Raw genomic sequence first — 23,994 nt, forward strand, 5'->3', positions numbered from 1 at the left:
GGTTCCCTCTGGGCAGTAAGGAGCAATAAGTCTGGGAGGGGTGCTCTGTTGAGACAAAGGGCTTTACTACGCATGCGTGTGGTTAGAGTTTTATAAACTTGACCCAAGGCAGGATCACATGTGCAGAAATAACAAAATCGACGAAGTGCCTTCCTCAGATTGGCCTGTAGGCAAGACTGCTGGTCTTTTCTTGATAAATGATTGATGTGGAAGGAAGCAGGCTGGGCAAGCCGCGAAGAGCAAGCCAGTAAGCAGCATGCCCCCATGACTTTTCCCCTATTGTCACACAGGGGAGTAAGGAAACTAGTCTCAGAGGCCATCAGAAGTTTCCAGAAATAAAAGAACAGGTATCAATGCCCTCCATGGAAACATGCAAGGCTCTGCTTTGTATGGGAGTACTGAAACCAAACCAGCAAGGCATCTTCTGAGCAGCTAGACCCTTCAGAGTGCAGGGGTTGTCCTTGAAGAGCTACTAGAAGAATTACATTCATGCAAAGGTGGTTACTCTGTAAGCTGCAAAATACCCTACCCAAGATGATAGCACCAACAATGTCTTACTTTTAAGGAAGTCCTCTGCTCTTCTCTGTATTTTCCTTATGTCTATCTAACCTCAGACTAAGAAAAACATCTCATATTTGTGGTGCATTTGCCAAGCTTTTAGTGCTTCAACTTAAGAATTCCACTTATACTGATTTCCCTCTTGCTTTCCCCCAGTAATGTGAACGATGCTTCCTCTCACAGCTCAGGAAAGGTAAGAAGGAAGACAGGTATTTGAGATGTCTTCAGCCTGGAAACGCGGTAAGACTGGATGTCCAGTTCCTTTCCAGAATGCAGAGCACACGCTTTACCCAAGAAATTTCCAAAGCTTCCTCAAAACTACTTTTGAGAATTCCCTGTGCGCTGCTCATATACAGCAGATTAAAATGAAAGGTCAGGTAGCTTCAAAATCAGACAAGACACCTGTTAGTGTCTTTAAACAAACAAACAAACAAAAGGAAATCCTCAAACTCACACTACCTGGACTCTGAAAGGAAGGAACCTGGTGTAAGTCCATAGTTCGGTTACATGAGGAAGATCTTTACATTTAAGAGCAAAGGGAGGAAAGAAAGAAAGAGAAAAGGGAGGAAAAGAGAAAGGGCAAAAATAAACTTAACTAGCAACAATCTGTAAGAGTTGCCAGGGCCCAAGCTGCTCTCTGTCTGTATGTCCTTCTTTACCAAGACGGACAGTGACACACAGCTAACATATGTCTGCTCCCTTGGGTTCTATGTTTATTCACAGTGAGGAGGAAAGGAAAAATAACAGATTAGTATGACAGATTATTCAAATATGTGCGTGCAACTTAAAGTTCAGCCTATATCTGGCCATTGCCATAAGTGCCCCAAAATGCATAGTTACCAGCCCACCAGAAAGCACAAAGTATAACAACAGACAGTAAAAGATAGATATCGAAAGAAAGGATTGAGAAATAGGGGGAAGTCAAAAGATAAAGGAGTAAGGATGTCTGTGTCTATATGATATTACAAAGGACAATGAAAATTTGTCCCCTGGATGCTCATAATAGTGCCTAATAACCTAGAGACGTAAGTCCTTGATAGTTGAAGTAAGAAGCTGAAATAGGGTTATGTGTTATCTTGAACTCAGAACACACCAGGACTATAGTGAGTTTAGAATCAAAAGAAAGGGACAATCTAGGGAAACATGAGATGGATCAGGACCTGACATTCCAGCAGAATAGCTCCTGCAACAACCATAAGCTGTCCTGCTTCCTGGGTAGAGACTAAGACATAACAGGTTGGAAATGATGAATATGGCCAAGCCACCCCAACAAACTATGGCTGCTTTCCATACTCTTTCATTTTCTATGGAGTTGGACAAGTGTCAGGCTCTAAGAGTTTCACATGATGACTAGCCAGTCTGTTGTAGGCTGTGGAAGAGACGCTTTCTCAAAGATGAAAGCACAGAGAATAAAGATGCACCAGCAACTCTGAGTGAGTGAAGTAGCAGCCTCACGCTTCAGAAAAATGAACTCTCCAAGTGGGTCTCCAGGACCCTCCTGTACTCCGGCCCCTGATCCCTCATAGGTAGGAAATGGGATGCACGTCTATTAATCCTGGAAATTTGACATCCTTTCTCCCTGCATCTGCCCTACTCTCTCTGTTCCCTCTAGAAGTATAAGTCCCACCTGCCTACAGCCCAGCATAGCCATGAACAGGTAGGCTACCAAAAACTGTTTATTTAGGAGGTAGATTTTCAAACCTTTTCGAATGTGCGTCCTTGGACTTGAGCTGCAGCAGCTTGCTTTCCAAACACGATTTTCTCTCTAGGAGTGTTTTCTTTTCCTAGGAGAAAACAAGATACAGCTTTTGTTTGTGTGTATGTGTGTGCTTGCAAACTGTTCACAATAGCTGTGTCTCGTGATACTGGAAATATAGTCTGTGCCTCAGAGCTCGTCTCATCTGAGCAATTACAATGCGTCACCGAGAAGCCTGGCCAGGCAACGCTCTTTGTGCTTTGGAAGCAAATCAGAGCCGTGTCGTGAATATTGTTTAAGATGGGCATGGTGGTGTGCGTGGTTAATCCTCACACTTTAGAGGTAGAGGCAGGAGGATCAGGTGTTCAGGTCCAGCTGTGGTGCAACATCGCAAGTTCAAGATCAGCCCGGGCTACACAAATTCTTGTTTCAAATAAATGTCTTCATGATTCCCTCCTTTAGTCTGAATGACAAGACTTGCACTTTCTCCAGCCCACAGCCACCTTGCCTGTGCCATCTGGAGGAAGAAGCCTCCATGGCCTCGCCTGATGTGAATTCCCTTAGTGCCGCACCTGCTTCTTGAGCTCCTTAGGAGAGTGGTTGATATCCAAGGACACCGCCGCACGCAAGGTGATGTGTCCACCTGCTCTCACAGCACCTGCCACCGTGTAGTGAACAGGTAAGTGGACGCCTAATGAGGGCTCGAGGCCACAAATGCTGAAACTGCTTCCTAATGAGGGACCTGGAGAAACGCAAAGGCTGCGAAGGACTATCTTTTCAATTAGGGCGATTTAATTATTAAACCCAACTGCTCATCTCACGGGAAAAGTGACAACTTCAGGAAAGCCCAGGCTTAGGTAAGCAGAGTTTGCACTGCTGGTTAGTGCCAAGTTGGGGGAACCAGGAAAGGCTGCAATGAGGCAAAAATGGCATTGAGAGCACGGGCAGTCCTGATCGAAAATGTCTCAAAACATGCACAACACTGCCTGCCACAGCACATAAATGGACACCGCCCCAGACAGTGCCACACAGCCGGAACCAGGAAGCTCATGCCATACACTGATCTGGTTGTTGAAGCTTTGGCCAAGGTTTTTAACCTCTCTGGACCTTATCAGTGTAAAGAAACTTTAACCAAAACTTGAAATAAAAGTAATCTGCAGCTTGAAGCTTTAGTGGCATGCTGGGACACTGTTCCATAATGGGATCCAACAATTAATTAACAGTTCCAGACAGTTTGCTTGTTTTACTTTTTTATTGGTTAGAACCCCAATTCTCTGAAGTTTCATGTTAAAGTTTAGGTTTTTGTTTCATTTTGTTTTATTTTTGAGACCAGGACTCTTATGGTATATGGACTAGCCCTGAAGTCACACGATAGCCAAAACTGGCTTTAAACTCATGATCCCCTTGCCTTGGTCTCCCTAGTGTTGAATGATAGGTGGGATCTTCCGTAACAGATTTAAGTTATAGATTTCTATCAGATCGGAAAGATAATCTTAAAGATTACAGTTTAATTGTCTTGAAGAATATTAATTAGTTAGATATACCTAGAGTGGGAACACAACCCTGTATTTTGTCCATCCCTGTGCCACCCCACCCAACACTTATAAATACTTTATTAACTTTACTATCATACTGGTTCCCAAATTAGCAATAAATTTTATTTTAAAATGTATGAAGCGTATTTTGAAGTTTATGAATATCCATCAAATGAAGTTAAGGTGGAATAAATGGGGTGCAGACCATATGTGTGTGAGATGAGAATCCTACTTGCTTCCCTGGTGGAGAGCTGGACTTCAATACACAGGAATTTAAAGGTACCAATTACTTTATATCCCGTAGAAGTTGCTACTTTTAATTATGCTGACTTATTTCGATTATTTTCTTAGAGCAATTTTGCCTCATAGAAATGATTCCATTTTAACCTTTTTCTGTGTTCGTCTTAAGCGTCTCCAAATAATTCCTGAGGGATAGCAGATGTACCTTGAGGCTGATGTTGGTGTCTTCTTTCTCAGGGAAACACTGCCACAGACCGCCCACTATGAATCTGTGGGGTGTAGAGAACATGTGAACGTTCTCTTGATTAACGGATGCTCACAGCCAGGGTCAGAGACGGGGCGGCTAACAAGAATGCATTCTTCCCTAGCCAGGGTTCCTGCGCATGCTACGGGCTTCTTCCTGAGCTCCTCCTGGGCAACGCATGAAACTGCGCTTGCCTACCACATGCTTCTTTTCCACACTGTGGGTATCTGCTCTGTCTCTGAGGGTTCAGAATCTCCCTTCAGTTGATCAAAGTGGACTGACGTGATTTATGACATGGTGTTACCACATGAATGTCTTAACAACCCAGAATATGATCTTTTAAAAAAATGATTGCATTTTTACTTACTTATTGTGTATGTGTCTGGACCACAGCATGCATGCAGATGCCAGAGGACAGACTGTGGGAATGAGTTCTCTCCCTCTATCATAGGGGTCTCAGGGGTCTAACTCAGGTTGGTATGCCTGGTGGGCTCCTTTACCCACTCAGCCCTTTGACCCCAGAACACATTCTTAATCCAATATTAGAAATCAGGTGGATGCAATAGGAAGGCTTATAAACAGAAACGGGAGATTCTGGAATGGTTTCTTGTTTGATCCGACCTCGTTTCTTAAACAACGACGAGGAAGTAGCGGGTCTCCGAAGTGCCTTTTGAGCTCTTAGATTCTAGTGGGACCAAATCAATGACACGCGCAAACAAATGTGAACCAACAGAATCGCACTGCTGGCAAAAGGAACATATGCCGTGCGAAAATGCTCTTACAGGGCGTTTCTGCTAGTTTCTTGCTGTGTGTTCGGAATTCATTCTCGCCGCATTCCTGATTAAAGTGGGACAGATGGCGGAGGTTTTAAGTAATGTCTTCATTACCAGACCTCGCAGCACTAATGGCCATTTACTGGAGCAAGGCCTTGCTCAAGTGAGTAGCAAATGAACCCTTCCCGGGGAGCAGCCAATGCCAGGGCAGTATTTATCAGCCTTCCTGAGGAGGTGGACTTTTCATCTTCACTTCCGTCTTGAACTTGTATCTGCCCCCATTAATACAGAAGGCTCAGCGCACTCTCCTTAATTCCGATGTGCATTCCCCACCCGAGAAATGTCCATACAGCCCGCGCTCTCGTTAGCTGCTGAGCCCAAGAAGGCGGCGCCAAGCTTTACTGCTTATTTGATTTATTTCCACACTTATTTGGAAAATTCGAAATAACATTGAGCTAAATGTGTTTTAAAACAACGGCCTTGCACGTTGCTCCTCTATTCAATCCCCACTCACCTCCACTAACCAGGCGCTGTTTTAGCTGCTACTGAACAGATTTTATAGAATAAACTTTAGAACGTTGTCTCATGGCTTTGCAGAGCACAGCATCCTATCTAGTTACTGTATCACAGACCTCTACAAGAGACTTGCAGCTACGGGCCAATGTCAGTACTCCTGGACCCACTGCCCTACCTTACATGGGCTTTCAGCTTCTCCACCGGACCCTCAGGAGAATTAAAAGCAGGAGAACTGGAAAGTTCCTTACACTTAGCATAATCCAGCTATACACCTTGTAATCATCCAAAACGATGGTTATTTTCAGTTCACTCACAAATATCAGCTTACTCCTGTGCTTGGCTGCGTGCATCACAGGGCAGGGGCTCAGTATCTTGAAATAACAGTAGAATAAACACACTCAGGAGTCTGACCAGAGCCTGTGTCTAATACTGTAACTCTCGGAACTGCTAGGAAAGGGAGCTTTCTTCCACTCTTCTTTTCTTACATTTCAGGCACCCACGGGTAACCACTAACCTCACTTTGGGTTTTAGAGATGTTGATTACAATTCTGTTTCCCATTTCAAGTTGGCTAATCAGTAGCTTGGCTCCATAATTCTAGTTGCTTTAGAGACTCAATGCAAATATACACTGAGCTTTCTTAGTTCCTCAGACAATCTACAGAAGTATAAAATATTCTGACACTATCAGACCCTCAACAAATGCTACAGCTTTTCCAAAAATCATAAACTGGAAGGCTGGGGTAAGCAAACTGCCAAGGGTGATTTGGGGATTCTGGAAATGACAACAGTGGCCCGGGGCATAATAAAGATGAAGGTGAATGCTATTATTCTTTCATCCTGTTATGTTTGTGTTCATGGTTCTGATCTCCTCACACAACCTTCATGTGGACTACAGATCTAAGAGTCACAGTGTTACCGAACTGTACCTCATTGGGAAACCTGCATAGTACTGAAAGGTTAGACCCAGTAAGTGAAAATTCCCTACTGACAAAGGCCTCGGAAAACTCAAACCAGTGAATATTGATTAGATAAGAAGCCAATCCAGTAATAGAATGAGAGAGAGGGTGAAGAAGACATAATTTACTAGAAGCCTAAGATTACACTCTTATCCACTCTTAGTTTAGTTTTTCAGATGCCCATTTGTACGGCTAGTAAAAGCTTATATTTCTTATTTTATCTGAATTCAGAATAGGAACGCACATACTTAAATTTATGTCAATTTTGTTGGTATTTGGAGTGCTAACCACTGGAAGCTATTGCATGAGACTTTCACAGTCTTGCTTACCACTGTTTTTCCCTAAATAGACCAAAGGGAGTTCTAATGTCCATAGGTTATTTATCACATACTTTGTAGCCACTTTTTCTTATAAACCCCAAGCAGCCATGGGATGCTAAAAATAAAGATATAAAAAATAAAAATAAAAAAGAATATTTTACTGACTTGGATGTATCAAGATTTATTAAACTCTAATGTATTGATTTTATTATGATTCTAATAAATGTTAGATTACAGGGATCTACTCTTTTATTGCTCCTAACAAGACTGCTCTGTGACCTAACCCATTATTTCATTCATAGACCACCGAATATACCGACTACAAGGAGAAATCAGGCCAGCCAATTGCTACTGAGCAGGTCACATGAAATGTCTAAGGGGAAAAGCAGAATTGTGTAGCACCGTGCACACACTCACACGCTTAGGAAGACTTCAAACCACGTCATTCCACACCCCCTGATATGACACTGTCGGGACGAAACGTCTCTGCTTTTCCGGAGACTTACGTTTTCCATCCTCTGTACGCGGTTCTCCAGTCCTATGATTTGACCGTGTTTTTCTTCAAGTTTTTCTGAAAGTTGACTCAGATTCTCAACACGTTGCTTTAACATCTGCTCTTTTTCGAGATTGTTGATCTGGGGTCGGAAAAACAAAAGGCAGTTTGCTAGACGTTTGCTTTACTTTTTAATCTATTACAAAATATAACAACATCTCATTTATCCAGTCAAAAGTGTTTTCTTTCTTAGCAGAAAATGTCCTAAAAGCAGGGTAATTACCCCACTGTATCCCAAGGTTGCTTGTTATATTGTAGCTGGGGGCAAAGGTCAGTCACAGGGAAGAAGTGTCCTCCTTAGGGAGGGGACTTCAGGCAACTCCCACCTGTAGTGTAGGGATAAGTCCCGCCCCTTAGGGGGGCGTGTTCGCCTCGATATTTTTACAATCTGTCTGCATTCGCTTACACCGCTACACTGTAGTACACATGCATGTACATTCGCATATATAAAACAGAGCTCAAAAAACGGCTCAGTATAAAATGAGTATGTATCCGCCCTTGAGAATACCAGGCGTGCCTTCTTGACAGGTCACTCAGGTTAGGGCTGAGCCCCTGATGGAAGGACTCATATACCTGCTCCTGTAGGTAGCACTAATCACACAGTGCATCACCAGGCCACTTATGGCTGGGTGGGGCTGACTTCTCCAGCTCATGAACCGCAGCCGGGGCTAGTACCTGAAGTAAACGCTTGCTGTCCTCATGCCTCTTCTTCATGTCTTCAGAATGTGTTTGGTAGTTGTCAAATAATCTCTGGGCTACATTCCTGAGAGCTGCGGCTCCTGCTTCTCGGGAAGCTTCCAGCTAGGAAAAATAAAAGTCACCCTGCATGTTTTGACATCACAAAGTAAAAAGAGTTAAAAGGAGAACAGTTTTTTTTTTTTGTTTTGTTTTTGATTTTTCGAGACAGGGTTTCTCCGTAGCTTTCGGTTCCTGTCCTGGAACTAGCTCTTGTAGACCAGGCTGGCCTCGAACTCACAGTTTTATGGTCAGTTAAAAGCAGTCCCTGATTAAAGTTTGCAGCCATACAGATCGTTTATGGGGGAGAAGTGTTGAGGAAGAGAGAAGTGTCACTTCTAGAAGTCTCTGGGAGGCATTGGCCATGGCCATGCATCTGCCATGGTGAGGCCAGACCTGAGTTCTGTGCACACCAGTGTTCTGCATAGCTAGACGGCACACTGTCAGCACACAGAGGTGCAAAGCTCTTATCGCTGATGTTAAAGAACGTACTAACAAATGCCGCACTGTGGAATTGTGGGACACGGTTGCAGTAGTCAAAACAATGCAGTACAAACGCCGATCTTTCAAGGATACAACCTTAGGAAATGATCAAGGGTGCCTACTGAGATTTACATCCCACGGTAATCATTGTGAGGCTACAAGTAAAACAAACCCGGAAAGGGAAATACAAACCACTCAACAATAAATTAATTAAACAATTAAGGAGGTATTTCATAATACACGTGGATTTGGTCATTTGGATTTGGGGGTATGTGACCATGTACCCATGTGTATATATGTGCGGGTGCCGACGCACAGTTCATACATGCATAGGGAGGTCAGAAGTACACCTTGGATGTCCTTCCTCAGGTAGATGTCAATCATGTCTTTTGTCTTTTTTTTTCTTAAAATGGAGATTTTTTGGGTTTTTTTTTTTTTTTTTTGTATGCCCTGAAACTCACAGATTAGGCTAGGATGTGTGATCAGCAGTCCCAGGGATGCGCCTGCCTCCACCTCCTGAGCAGTGGGATTGCAAACACTACATCCATGTATAGCTTTCTGGGTTGGTGCTCAGCTCTGACTCAGACACTCTTGTTTGTAGAGCAAGTTCTTAGCTGATTAAGGTATCTCCCTAGCTCAAATGATTTCTTAAAGATGCAAAATCATCTTAAAATGCATAATGGTAAAAAGCATCTAGCCTGAGATCTCTTCCCTTAATAAATGGCATAATATATACTCTAGCACCGTTAGTTATAGATGACATCACCCGGGAAACTTCTGGAGCTTCCACTTTTGCACAGCTGAAATGTTACACCCACGGACCTCCAAAAGATTTCTTCAATACTAAAAGTAGTCTCCGAAACAAAACAGTAGGATTTAATTTGTACAATATTCCAACATGTTGGGCATGTGTTTGAATACTGTAGGCTTATGGATATGAGTTGGTGCCCCGTAGCCAATACAGACCATGGATGCTAACTGCTTATGAGTGTCAACCAGTTGTACCTTGATCTTTAACACCTCATTTTCTCTGTTCATTTCTAGGAGCTGCTGGTCTTTTCTTCTCATGTTTTCCATGAGCAAATCCAAACTAGTGGGATCTGTTGTAGACTCTGAGCCATTCTGAAGGTTTCCAGATTGCTGAAATGAAGAAACATAGTAAGCAGAAGGAGCTGAGGGTTTTACATCTGGACACGCAGGCAACAGAAGGAGACTGTGTGCCACACTGGGCATAGCCCGAGCATGTGAGACCTCAAAGCCTGTCCCCACAGTGACACACTTCCTCCAAAGAGGCCACCCCTGTCCTCTACAAACATTAGCAAGAATGATCATCATTCACTACATAAATCAAAGAGGATTCAAACAAGCAAAAATGACACTTTGAATCTCAAATTTTGATGATTAATTCTAGACAAATGAGCCAGCTTCTGTGTCTATTCCAACTTAAAGAATCTTGGAAGAACACCCTCTATGTCTTTTTGTTTTCTGCAGATTTAATTATATTATTAAAAGTATTATATAACCAAACAATAACCATGATATTGGATTAATTAAAATCATATCCATAAATACATTTTGGTTAAACAGAATTGGACCTGCTAGCATTCAATGTTAATGGTGTTTCCTTGCCTTAACTTCATATTAAATTTATTTTTTTAATTTAAAAAGAAAACAATCTTTTTTTTTTCATTTTAATACCAATCCCAGTTACCACTCCCTCCTCTCCTCCCCTTCCTCCACCTAACCTCCCACTGTATTCCCCCATCCACTCCTCAGAGAGTGGCACATTGCTTTGGGGAAGGTCCAAGTCCCTCCCTACTATATCTAGGCTGAGTAAGGTATCCATCCAAAGAGAATGGGTTCCCAAAGAGCCAGTACAAGCAGTAGGGATAAATCTTGGTGCCACTGCCAGTGGCTGGCCCTGCAGTCTGTTGAATTTCTAATCAGAAATGCCAGACTATGATGTGGGAGTCCCCTCTGTGTGCTGTGATTTCCATTAATGTATAAAGAAACTGCCTTGGCCTGTTGATAGGGCAGAACTTAGGTGTGCGAGGAAGATGGAAATGAATGCTGGGAGGAAGAAGGGCAGAGTGAGAGATGCCATGGATCCTCCTCCAGAGGAAGACATGCAGAAATTTTACCTGGTAAGCCACAGCCTCATGGAGATACACAGATTAATAGAAATGGGTTAAATGAAGATGTAAGAATTTGGAACAAGAAGCTAGAGCTAATGGGCCAAGCAGTGATTTAATTAATACAGTTTCTGTGTGGTTATCTTGAGTGTAAGCTAGCCGGGTGGCCGGAAAGAATAAGAGGGCCCTCTCCACCTACAAGACTAGAATTCCACTGCAGTGTAATGCTGTGCAAAGCCAGGCTCCCTGAAAATCCACCTGGGACACAAATCTACAGAGACTCATGGGCACGTGATGGAGATGAGGAAACTAGAGAACACCTCAGCCCAGCAGTTTCACAGATGTGGAAACGGAGGTGCAGGGTCCGTGCTTTTGCAAGTTAAGTACAAGAGCTCATGACACAGCTTCTTAACTATCATCTGCACTTCTGCTCGTCCACCTTATCTCATAGCAGAGACAGACACTCTACGCAACTCCACCTACCCTGTGGTTTTGATAGCAGCGTCTACTTGCTAAGCACCTATCATGCACCATGTCATCTCCTTAAAGTTACATACACTTCTCTGCCTGGGTCCTGCAGAGAGAAGAGAGCATTATGCTCCCTTATAGAAGTGAAGAAACGTAAAATTAGAGTTTCACAAGTTCCAGTGTTCTAGTTTGATTTTAACTCCTGGGAGAAAAAGTCACACGGATCAAAAGCAACTGGGGAGATGGAAGAATTTATTTATGTAAACTTCCAGGTCCATCATTGAGGGAAGTCAGGGAAGGGTGTGGTGTGGGAGCTTAAAACTGTGGCGGAACACCGCATGCTGGTTCATTCACACACCCAAGCAGAGTTAGCTTGCTTCTACAATCCAGTGGCACCTGCCCAGCAAATGGTTCCAGTTACCCTGGCCTGGGACTTGCTACATCAATTAACAACCAAGGTAATCCCACATAGCTAAGTCTGATCAGGGCAATCCTCTGGTCGGTGTTTCTGTCTCAAGTTGGTAGCTAAAGTTAACTAGGACACAAAAGTCACACCTACATAGATGACCTTGGGACCAGATTTAGAGTCTAGGATGGCTCAATGACCAAACTTATAATTTATCCTCGATGATAAATGATCTATAGTCTAGAAATAAAAACTACGAGCTGGCAATAATGGCACATACCTTAATCTCAGCACTTGTAAGGCAGAGGCAGTAGGATCTCTGTGAGTCTGAGACCAGTCTGGTCTACAGAGAGAGTTCCAAGACAGCCAGTGCTACACAGTCAAACCCTGTCTCAAAAAAACAAAATAAACAAAACCAAAAAATTAAGCACACACCATATATAGTTACATCCTCAGCTTGCCCTCACTCCCTCCTTCCATCCCTCCCTCTCTGCTTTCTTTCTTTCTTTCTTTCTTTCTTTCTTTCAGTTTTTCTTTTTATAAATTGTTTTTATTGAGCTAAATAATTTTATTATTTAATTTTCTGTCATACCTCAATATCACCCCCTTTTTTGCTCAGCTTTGGAGCAATTAATGAAGACAATCTTTAGTACTAGCCATATTATATTAGAAACTGAGGATGACGTACTATACTTACGCAGGACATACTACCTTCTCATGTGATATGTGACCAAGGTTTATAGTCAGTAATGCTAATGGCATAGATGCTCTTGGCTCTGATGGTATTTAATTTGGTACAGTATGAACTAAAAGAAGTTTGTCCAAACTCAAGTACACAAAGATGCTACTGAAATTAGAGCATGGCGCCTAAGTTCATAGATCAGCAATTCAAACCGTCAGTTGCTGTGTCCCACGGAGTAAACTTGTAAGCTTACACCTTCATCCCTGAGAAGTGTTGCTACCATGTGCTCCCCTTGGTCCAGTGTCTTCCCATATACTTTATAATTATGTTCATTTTGCAGTATTCCAGCAGGTTCTGGACATTCTGTTCTGATTCTTCTAATGAACTCCCTCATTAACATGTCGTATATACAAGCATTAATATCTTAGAGGTTAGACATGCATGAAATATTTATCACTCAACTTCAGAGAGGAATAGTGGGAAGCAAAGTTGGTAGAGTGGAAATCTATACGGCTTTATGCTGATTTTCTGAAAAATGCAAGCAATGAGTCTTGGTGCATTTATTACCTCTGCATCTCGTTTGCAATTCGCACTGCCTTGTCCTGCTTCATCTTTAAACATGTGATTTCGGATTTTTTCCAGGGTAGTTCGAATCTGGATTTAAAAAATAGTTAAGTTTTTTATAAGTCATTTAACTCCAAGTGCATCTTAATTTCTCTATACCAGGGCACCTAATTTACATATATATCCTGATGTATTTAATTTAATATTAGCATCCAACCTAAACTATATTTAGGTTAATATTGTTTAGATTAATGAAAATAGGTGTTTGGGATTTATATCTCCTTTCCAGTTAGACCTAAAATATGACAAACTAATATTATATATACTACAAAATAATTTAGTAATTAGTACTTAAAAACTGTGCGTTTTGTTCCCTTTTATCTATAATTTAGTACTAATTTAGTGTTTTGTAATTACTATAAGACAATTACTACTTAGTAATCACTACAAAATAATTACTACATAGTAATTACTACAAAATGATTATGATAATAGTAATTACCACAAAATAATTGCTATTAAATAATTACTACCAAAAATCCCTAAGACATGATCATACAAACTTATGCATAAAATTTGAGTGCCAGTCTTGCTGACCTCTGGAATTACTAGACAGTCCAAGGTAATTTAATTAGCTGTTCTGAACAAATTACAAACTATCAATGTCAGAATTTTCCCATCTGTTATAACAAACAGTTTATGTGACTATCCTTTGTCACTTCTTTTCACGGTGGATTTCTCTAAAGTCACATTTTTAATGCAGTCACTTGCAGAGGGGTCACCTGCACTCGCTACCAGAGCTGTGCACAGGAACAAGGTGAGGGAAGCGAATTGGCATCAGCAGGAGGCATAAACTTCTACTTGGGAGGCAGCATCTGCATTCAGAAAACCACCAAGGAAGGCTATAAAACAGCAGGAAATCCAACAGAGAACGGTGGGGTGGGAATTAAAGGCTGATGGGTGTCCTGAACCATCCTGGCCATTATTCAGTTCTACTGAGTGGAGAAAATCGGTTTACTTCTCGTGTGGACACAGGTTTATATTCTAGAAAAAAAATGGCTAGCCCTGTTAAATTCAAGCAGTCTAGTATCCTACGTCAAGTCAAGTGAGGTCTCCCCTTTCCACGTGACATGCCTGAGAACACAAAGCCCACTGGTCCATACTGGTGCCCATCATAAACAACCACATCCTGCAGTGACGTTTAGGGCCCTCATACCTTTCTCACATACTCTGTTTCCTCAAGAATGTGAGCTGACGAAGATCCACACAAGACAGAGTCGTCTTCTGTCTTACGCCTTGGGGGAACTTCTGTGGTCACTGTTACAGTTGTCATTCTGGATCCTGGCATTAGGAAAACATAACTCAGCTCAGCAACACAACATAAAGAAGTTCCGAGATAATCAAAGCCTTGGTATCAAATGTTCAGTATCATCTTAGACCGCAAAATCTCAAGAGTGGGGCCCTGTTTCATTCACTTTATGTTATAGCATAATGTAAGTGCTTACTAAATGTCTGTGGAACCAGAAATACAGTTAAAATCAAACTGTGTGTGCAAATCCTGAAGAACCTTGATTAAAGCTGTTTATCAAAAGACCCTCAGAGAAAAGATCCAAATAGTATTGGTAAGTAGAGCGCTATTATGTAATATTCTTTATGATATATGACTCAATTAAAAAATATAGTATAGAATGAATATACAATATCACATTTTCTTATTTTTTTAAAAAGGTGGCTAATATGAATGAAGACAAATATTGACTCAAAACTTTGACAAAGTAGGTTACAGACTAGCCTGGGTTCCAGAGTGAGATCCTGACTTCACACACATGAACATACACACACATATACATACAAACACACACGAACATACACACACACAAGAATATGAATACAATCACACAAAAGGGAGGAAAAGAAGACACAGTGACTGGGTTCTAATAGAGTAACAGTCACACTCCTGGTGGACAGGCTGTACTATCTGGATATCACGTCCTCCTGAGGAAAAGCTGAATCCTCTTGGATACTTCAGGTCAAAGACACACAGTCCATAAAACTAAATATGACAGGTGATCAAATACTATTTAAATGAAGGATGGCAGTCATCTTAAATGACTGTAATGACCTGAATAATATCAAAAATCTTAAATCCTTGAGCTTATAGCAGGTGAGAACTTACTACTGCCATGGCCTTTGTTGTCTCCCCAATCACCCCCTCCCCAGCCCCCGCAGGCTGCTGAGCCAACAACTAGATGGAAATGGGACAGAGGCAGAAGAAAGAAAAAGACGTAGCAAGCACATGTCACATCAATAATACATTGACCCCATTTTTTAGCAGCTAAATAGTTAATAATGGGAAGTTTTAATGGTATGTCAGCTAACAAAATCAAAGGAATCAACAGGCTTACAAAACGTCACATTTGTAACTGCTGTCAAGGAATGGTTCTAAAAGAATTCTCATGCACAGCTAAGAACCCTGGGTAAAAAGTCTACTGAGGATCATTACGGCTTGAGGGGCTTCAATCCTCAGGCATCCATGTAACTAAGCCTGCTACAGATTAAGTCTTGGGGCTGGGAGGAGGCTCAGTGTTGAGAACACTTGCTACTCTGAAGAGGATAATTTAGTCACGGCAGCAGCTTACAACTACCTAAAACTGGGGTTCCGGGAGATCTGACGCCCTCTTCTGGCCTTCCCAGGCATCTGCATGCATGTGCTCTACAGACACACAGGCACATATACACACACAAAATAAAAAATTTTAAAGTTTTCAAAGACAAGTAACCAAATACAATAGATGAATCTTGTTTGAATCCTGCCTTAAACACACTAGGCATATGTAGTTTTTGTTTTTAAATTGACTGGAAAAAGCCAATAGTGGAGAGTTCTTATCACACTCTGAGAAGTAGCTCATTTGGTAAAGTGCTTGCCTTACAAACAGAGGAACTGAAATCAACCCCACTGAATCCAAGGGGAAAAGCCAGGCACTGTGGCACTCATTTGGAACCCCAACATTCGAGAGCTAAGAAATAAGCAAATCCCTTAAACTCACTGGCAGCCAAACAAGCCTATTTGATTAGTGTTGGACCATCCCAATAAACAAACAAACAAACAAACAAATAAATAAAAATGTGGGAAATACCTGAGAACTAACAGCAGAGGTTATCTTTTGCTCGCCACATGCATGCACACACATGCACTTAACCATGCACCTGCACAAATATGGACAGGCACACGCATATGGACACACACACACACACACACAAGAGCCCCTTATGTTTATAAGCTTAAAGGAATTAAGCCACCCTTTTAGAAAATTATGTCTGTTAGTGACACTTGCTGCGATTTTGTGGGTAAAATGATCACATTAGGACCGCTATGGAGGAATGAACATTAAAGATGGAGAAGATGGAGTTTGGAGAAAGATGACATTCATGTCTTATTCAAAAGTTTGGCAAACTATAGGTGACTTGAATCAACAATGTTCTTCACGGTTTGCACGCTCAAATACTTGGCACTCCGCTGTTGGTTGTGATTTGGAAGTTTACAGAACCTTTCAATGACTTTTGGCTGGAGGAGGCGGGCCTTGCTTCTGCTCCAGTGCTCCACCTCCTGGTCTGGCCTCTAAGCAAGAAAGTCTATCTCAGGGTCTCTCTACAGAGCCACCCTTCCAAAAGTCTGGGACGAGGTAAATCTACCCTCCTTAAGTTGGGTCTCAGGCACTTTGTCACAGTGGTGAAAAAACTAGCCAATAGAAAACAAGCTACAATTAAAATCTGTGTTTATAATCTGAGTGTAGAATTATTAAAAACTTCTCTACTGATTAGGAACTTAAGACTCAAATAGTGATGCGAATTTACCCAAGATCACAATAAAACTAAGAGAGACCAAACTCAAACCCTAGTCTTTTTCATCCCAAGTGTAAGGGCACTTCCATCCCATCCAGACGGTCTTCCCTAGAAAGAAACAACAAAATGCTTAAATCTAGCAAGGACCCATGCTGCTAAAAGGCAGAGAGGATTTTTATATTGGCCCACACCACCTTGAAGAAAGATTGTCTACAGGGAAGCCACAAAGCCCTGAGTTTATCCCTTAATCTTCAATGAAATTGACAGGGCATGCCAAGAATTTTCCATTTTATTGCAAATCCCCTCGGAAGGCAGCAAACGGTTCTCTTTTGTTTCAGCAGAACTCAATTTGGCAGCATCAACCCCACAGGTCTGCTGTGTGGAACGACATGGAGGTACTTCCCTCTCTTGGGCCTCTGAAGTCGCTTCCAGGATTAGGGACTTGGTCCACAACAAGATTGGAGTACTCAAAGAAAAATAAAACCCCTTGGAGACAATAAGCAATGTGTTCAGAAACTTGAAGAAGGTGGTCAGCAATCTGTACTTTGGCCTTCCATCTGGTACCCCTCTGCTTGCACAGCTGATAAGATTATTCTTATATTTTTAATGCTCCCACATAATTCAAAAGTATATTACTTCATAAAATGTGAAATGAATGTGAAGTTGAAATTCGTGAGCACTAAATTCAGAAACGCGAATGTGGCTTGAATCTGAAACGTACTCAAGTTCACGTTCTGTGCACCTGCTCCTCTGGCCGGTGGGCCTGTTTGGGGTGACTCTGAAAGCTTTGGACACTGAGGTATAGCTGGCAGAAGTGGGTGGGTAGAAGCGAATCTTAAAGGTTATTAATCACCCCTTTTCCTACTCCCTTTCTGAAACTTTGGCCCTACAACAGCACAGGTGAGCATTACCACAGAAGCAGTACACAACAAGCAAAACTAAAATACTTACTATCTGTTCATTTCCAGAAGGAGAAAGAAGTTATGGGAGGGCAGGGAAGAAGGACCGTGGCAGCAGGAACTGGATGCAAGCAAAGCCATCACCCAGCTTGGGCTGAGCTCTTTTCCCCACTGCAGCTCGTGTCTCCACAGCCTTACTGAGTTACTTTCATTTTCCTTTTTCATATGTGTGCATGGGATGTATTGTGTGCATGGGATGCATTGTGTGCTTGGGATGCATTGTGTACTCGGGATGTATTGTATTGTATTGTGTGCTTGGGATACATTGTGTACATACATTACATCACTAAAATCGAGTCATCAGAAAAAAATGCTACCCCCACCCCCCCTGCTTTCTTCGTCTTTCCTAATCTCACAATCGCATTGGGCCCATGTCAGAGACCCCAAAATATATTTTCTTCTCTGCTTTTCATTTCTGATAACAATGACATCTTCTTCTTAATCCCAATTAAGTAATCCTCAGTGATGTTCTCCCCAAAACACCAACCTCCCTGCTTACTACTTGTAAAAGTTACATAAAAATTTAGCTTGAATTTATATATAGGTAAAATAAGGGGGGCAATCCCGAGAGCAAATGGGTTGTATTTAATGGCTGGGGGAAGAAGGTACTCAATGGACCAATGGTCTGTAAACATCAGTGTTACTGCATTTATATCCCTAATAACCTCAGAAGATGAGCAACCCATGACGGGGAGGGACGCAGACCCCTGGGGTTATAGCTTTACATCCAACAGCAGCTATACGAAATTAAGTTCCATTTCTCTTTGATTCAGAAAACTTTTGGGCCTACAGTCCCTGAGTGAAATAAAGGAATTCAAGATGGGGGCAGGAGAGGGGGGGTACACGGCAAAGTCCAACCAGCCATATGGCATTATCAGCCTGGGGAAAATCCATGTTAGCATTTTATTTCAGCCAGAAGTAGATTAGACAGATAAAATTTTCAAAATAAAACACAATCAGTTAATTAAAGTGAGGAAAGGCTTTATTTGTTTAATGCTAGGATGGATTGAAGACAGCTTCCATGTGGCACCATGCCAAGAGGAGGTATTTCCTGTATCAGGCCTTGTAAACAAGGCGGGGGTGGGGGGTGGGGATGGGGTGCTGGGCAGATAGTGCTCCTGCCCCTCCTCTTCAGCCAAAGCTGCATTGCTTTGTCTTACCATACAGTGTCTTCCCTAGAGCTTTCAGTGAATAAAAAGGGTTCTGTGGCTAAAGGGTTCAGAGGGAGCTCTCCTAGTTTCCTGGTCCATGGATACATCCAGGCCATGGATATATCCCCACACCACCCACGAGATACTCGGCATGGGTGCTTCCCCATGGCTCAGGGCCTCAGTTTCTTTTATGGTAAAATTCGAGTAATATTAACTATTAATAATAAAAATCGACAGGATAGTTTGGGAGTTAATATTTGTGAGTCACTTAGTACATATAATACGAAATAAATGATTTGCACATGTTTGTCAAATGAGTAGATAAAATATGAGACACTTATCCATAATTAAAGTTGAAGAGCAGTCTGAGTGGTCTTGTTCTTATAGTGGGGGAAAATCAGGCAACATTGGAAATAGTCTGCATTGTGAGATGGGCTATGCATTTTGAAACTAGCAAATTACAGCAGCCATTCCTTACTACTAAAGAATAGATAGTTTGTCACCATATCCAAATGATGATGCTATTAATAGCTTACAGTCTACACAGCAAAGCAGACATAGTGGGGTGCATTGTTTTCTGTGAGATAAACCAACATACCACTGGACCGGGATGACATAATTAAACACACTTCACAGTTTAAAGACCTGAGAAGAGCTGAGAGAGTATGAAATAAGTGCATACAAGGCTTTGCAACAGATCTAACTGTGACCACAAATTTCCAGGCTGAAGTTCAAGGCTCCGGTGTCTCAGAACACGACATTCTTTGATAGGGTAATTGTGTGTATAGTAAGATTAAGCAGAAACGACCTGATGCAGGAGCAGCACCAACCTTCCGTCCAGTTGCAGATACCTTTATGTGTAAGGGGGGTTTAGAGATGGACTCATAGGACAAGGCCATGAGAAGATGAAGGCACACGTGGGAAGATGCTTCTACCAGCCAAGAAGCACCAAGGATTTGCCTCAGGCCTCTAGCAGCCTGAAGGGAGGCATGCAACAGACTCTGCTCCATGTTCTCAAACAGATCTAACCTGCAAATGCCTTGATCTCAGACTTCCAAACAACACAACTCCAAGATGGCAAATTTCTGTTTAAGCCTCTCAGCTGGTGGCTCTAGGCTAGAGCTGCTATAGGAATCTAATACAGGGCTATTTGTAGTCAAGAAACGTTAATAAAGGCATTTCTTTTCTTTACCTGTTGGTTCATCCTTTCTGGTAGCAGAGATTTCCTGAACTTTGCTGTGGTAGGACCTCTGTCTGCAGGGTCAGCCTCTGAAGACTGCTGCATAGACCTTTGAGTTCATCAAGAGAGGCAGAGCAGAGTATATAAATTTGTGGGAGGGCAGTGGAAAGCAGACTTGGGGAGCAGGATAAAATGAGGTGCTGTTTCGAATAAACATTAAGGAAGTCAACCTAGGGAGGTACCGCTGGAGAAAGTCTGGAACACAGGAAAACCCATGGCTAACTGGAGAAGCGGGTTCTAGAGATGGGGGGGGGGGGGGCGGAGAAACAGCAAGGCAGATTTGCCTGAGCTGGTTCTGAGGGCACCAAGGCAGACAGCACAGAGCAGCTGGCTCTGGATACCCAGCGCAGGGCTTCATTTTCATTTTGCCCAAATCTTGAAAGAAAAATCCCCTCACAAACCCACTGAGAAAGAAGCAGGAAGTAATGGTGAGCATTGGTCCCCCAAAAGAATCCTACTTGCTCTTTTGCAGTCCTAATCTTGTAGAATGAGCCTCACAGAGGCCCTCCCAATTTCCAAACTTAGTTTTTCAACTTCCTCACCAATTCTGGGGCCGATTACACACTCTTGTAGCAGATTCCTAGGCAAGATCATCCAGTCAATTACAGTGTTCTGTAAGCAGGAGCCCCGACTGGTTTTGCCACATTCTTCTGAGTTTTCAGGTTTCAGAGTTTTGGCTTAGCGCTAACAATATTGTTTAGTTTTGATCAGTAGGATATATGTATGCTTTGATACTAGGTAAACTGTAAAAGTAAGTTAGAAGAAAAGTCCTACAGGATGAACAGATTGTCAGGGGAGGGGGCCGTAAATCTCCATGTCTTGAAGAGAATGTTTATGCCTGGAATACTAAGTAGCACACCTGTTCTGTGACATTACACAGTGCAATGGTGACATCCAGTGTCTGACTATAAGCCTCAGGGAACAGGGTTTACCTGACAATGAAGCACAGCCCACCAAAGGCATGCATGTAACACAGAACCCATGTTCTGCTTCCAAGCATTTCTCTATGATATTCTTAGGAAGAGTTAATTCTGTCCAACCACGTGTTTATTTTTCAGCACACAGGCACAGGTTTGTAGTATGTTTAAGTCCTAGAGACAACTCCTAGATATAGAATATAGGTATTTCTTTATTATTACTGTAAGCACAACATACTATATAATATATATGTATCATAGGACTTGCTTGTCAATATACTCACAGGCCTCTCCTAGCTTAAGCCTTTCTGCCTCTAGTATTCTCCTTTTGTTCTATTTATAATCTATTATCCTCTCTTCTTAATTTGTCCCTTTCCCACAGAAAAAGTACCGTTTCTAGTTTCCTGGTTTCCATTTGGACTCCGGGTTAAATACCCACAACAAAACATTTGAAATTAGAATCCACATGTGAGGCAAAACATAAAACAGTTGTCTTTCTGAACCCGAGTGACCTCATTCAAAATAAATGTTTTCAGTTCCCTCCATCCATTGGCACATTTCACTTTTCTTTGAGGCTGAGTGATATTGTATTTATGTATAAAGCACTTTTCATCCATCCCTCTGTTGATGAACATCTAGTTGGCTCCATTTCTAGCTCCTGTGAACACCACAGCAATGAACACGGAAGGCAAGAGTCTCTGTGGCAGGTCACAAAGTCTGCTGAATATACACCTAGGGGTGGTATTGCTAGGTCATATGGCAGTTCTATTTTTTAGCTTCTGAGACACCTCTGAACTAATTTACAAAGTGACCGCCACTAGTTTGTGGTCCCACCAACGCCGCATGAGTTCCCCTTCCCCCACCTCCACATCTACAGCAGCTCTTGCTGACATTGGTCCTCCTGATAAAAGTCTTTCTGACTGGACAGAAGGAGAATTCTAGAGCAGTTTAACTTTTCATCCTGACAGCTGAGGATATTGAAAACTCTTAGTGTTTTCTTGCCATGTGCATCTCTTCTATTAAATTTTTGTTCAGTTTCACGGCTTGCCTTTTTCTTCCTTCCTTCCTTTTTCCCTCCCTCATTAGTTTTCTCTCTTTTCTTCCCTTGAACCTTCTCAACCCCCCTTGTCAGGTCCTTTTTTTTTAAAACCTTACTGGTCTTTTGCATATATATTACAACTTCCACTTTTGTGTTTTTATGGGATGCCATACGTATGAATATATGTGTCTCTGCATTTATATGTGTGTCTTGTGCTTTTCCTTAGGGTTTTTTTCTGCTCGTTTTGACCTGTTTATTTTGTTTTTATCTTCTTTCATTTTGTTATTATTTCTTAGATGCCTGCTTGTTTTCCAAAGAAAAACAAAAGGGTGTGGATCCTGATGGGAGTGGGGGTGAGAACAGGAGAAGTAAGGGGAGGGGAAAACTATAATCAGAATATATTGTTTGAGAAATACTTATTTTCAATATAAGGGGGGTGGGAAGAAAGTTAATCATGAGAACTGAGCACTAACATAAAAAGCAGGAAGAAATATGAGAACTATACAAGAAGCAGATGAGTATTTACAGTAAGATTTAAATTTGACCCATGAAGCTTCAACTCATCCTGAAGCATCAACCCTTGCATCCTGACCCTTCCGGATGCTTTTCTTGAGGACCTTTACACACACAGATTATTGAAGCAATGACTATGAAATCGGTTCAGAGCCTGAAGCAGCCACAACCTTTCTTTCTGCTACCATTTGTGCTCCTTTCTGTCCAGTGAAGATGCCTGGCTTTCCCAAAATACCATCCTACCTTGACTCAAGTGATAATAGAAAAATATCAGAGAGGGATAATAGATGTCTGGTGTTGACACTATGGAGAATCTTAACAATGTAGATGAACTGGGGAAAAATAATGAGAAGGTGCTCCCAGCTCAATGCCTGTTGAGTTCTTCCTCTTGGTGGATCCACACAGCGTGAAGGAAGCTTCCACCCTAATTCCTGAGGTGCATGTAGGGGAAAGGATGAAGGTGGAATCCTGGAGATGGAATAAACAAGATTGCCACTGCAAAATTTTTCAAAAAGCATCTGTTTTGTGACCTTTCAAACCTTTGCCAAGGTGGGAAAAGCAAAAGGTGTGACTGAGATCAAACAGTCAGGGTCTCTCAGAAGACCTTCAGGAGGCTCCTCTGAACATTCCAAACAGAAAGAAGTCCTGAGCTGTATTTGAGAATACATTCAACACAGAAAATAACCTTATTTGATTCAGGTTATCTTGCCCTCAATGAAGGGTTTTTTTTTTTTTTTAAATATCTTGCATTCTAACTTGCCAAAAAAGGAGACCTCGAACTATCTTACCATCTATGTTTTTTGCAGTGCGATCTTTGAGTAGCAACAGAAAGGCACTCACTGATATATTGTCTTCTCTGTCATCATCAGAACCCATCAACTCTAGCAGAGTTTCAGCTCAAATATGGAAAAGACTTTTAGCCTTAGTCAGCACGCATCACCTTCCTCCGAAGGCACCCACTGTCCCAGCACACAGCAAAGTAAATGGAGGCCTAGAAAGCAGTCAGCTTCCTGCGTCCTAGCTAAGTTACCCCCTTGCTTTTGCAACATTGGGACATTCTTACTGGATTTCCAAGACAATTTCATACAGAAAATCCCACTGTTTACCAGGAATGGGATGATAAAATTGTGATGTTCATATTAAAGATTGTAGTAGGGATGTAGTTCAATTGGTACTATGCTTTTCTATTACGCACTAAGTCCCAAGTTTGATTCTTGGCTCTGCAGGAAATCAGATATGTTTTAGAGTATTTTAATTTCACCTCCAATAAAGCTGCTTTCAAGGAAACCAAATAATGGTAAGAATAACTTGAACATAGCTGATTTGTCCTCCATGGGGAGTTGCAATAATTATTTCTATGATCTTCTAATTTAAAGGAGAAAATAATTGTGTGAATAGGGTTTCTTAAATTTTAAATTTTATGTTCATTTTTCCCTCTAGAATCACTGCTACCTAAAGAAACACAGTTAGT

At 41.8% G+C, this 23,994-nt stretch overlaps 1 protein-coding gene across 2 annotated transcripts in view; it reads right to left on the reverse strand.

The window, feature by feature from the left end:
- The window catches only part of Ccdc68 (coiled-coil domain containing 68), a 35,034-nt gene that overhangs the window by 8,848 nt on the left and 2,192 nt on the right, over positions 1 to 23,994 (reverse strand). For both annotated transcript variants that reach the window (XM_041639296.1, XM_041639297.1), the window contains 6 exons: positions 14,078 to 14,202; positions 12,865 to 12,951; positions 9,615 to 9,749; positions 8,067 to 8,192; positions 7,345 to 7,473; positions 2,260 to 2,342 (listed from right to left, as the gene is read on the reverse strand). In XM_041639296.1, the coding sequence (XP_041495230.1) occupies positions 2,260 to 2,342; positions 7,345 to 7,473; positions 8,067 to 8,192; positions 9,615 to 9,749; positions 12,865 to 12,951; positions 14,078 to 14,194 (677 nt within the window). In that variant the 5' untranslated portion in view covers positions 14,195 to 14,202. The remainder of the gene's footprint in view (positions 1 to 2,259; positions 2,343 to 7,344; positions 7,474 to 8,066; positions 8,193 to 9,614; positions 9,750 to 12,864; positions 12,952 to 14,077; positions 14,203 to 23,994) is intronic.

The sequence above is a fragment of the Microtus oregoni genome, unplaced genomic scaffold (genome assembly GCF_018167655.1).
Source record: "Microtus oregoni isolate MIOR12 unplaced genomic scaffold, Mior012 000057F_ref0000458, whole genome shotgun sequence".
NCBI lineage: Eukaryota > Metazoa > Chordata > Mammalia > Rodentia > Cricetidae > Microtus > Microtus oregoni.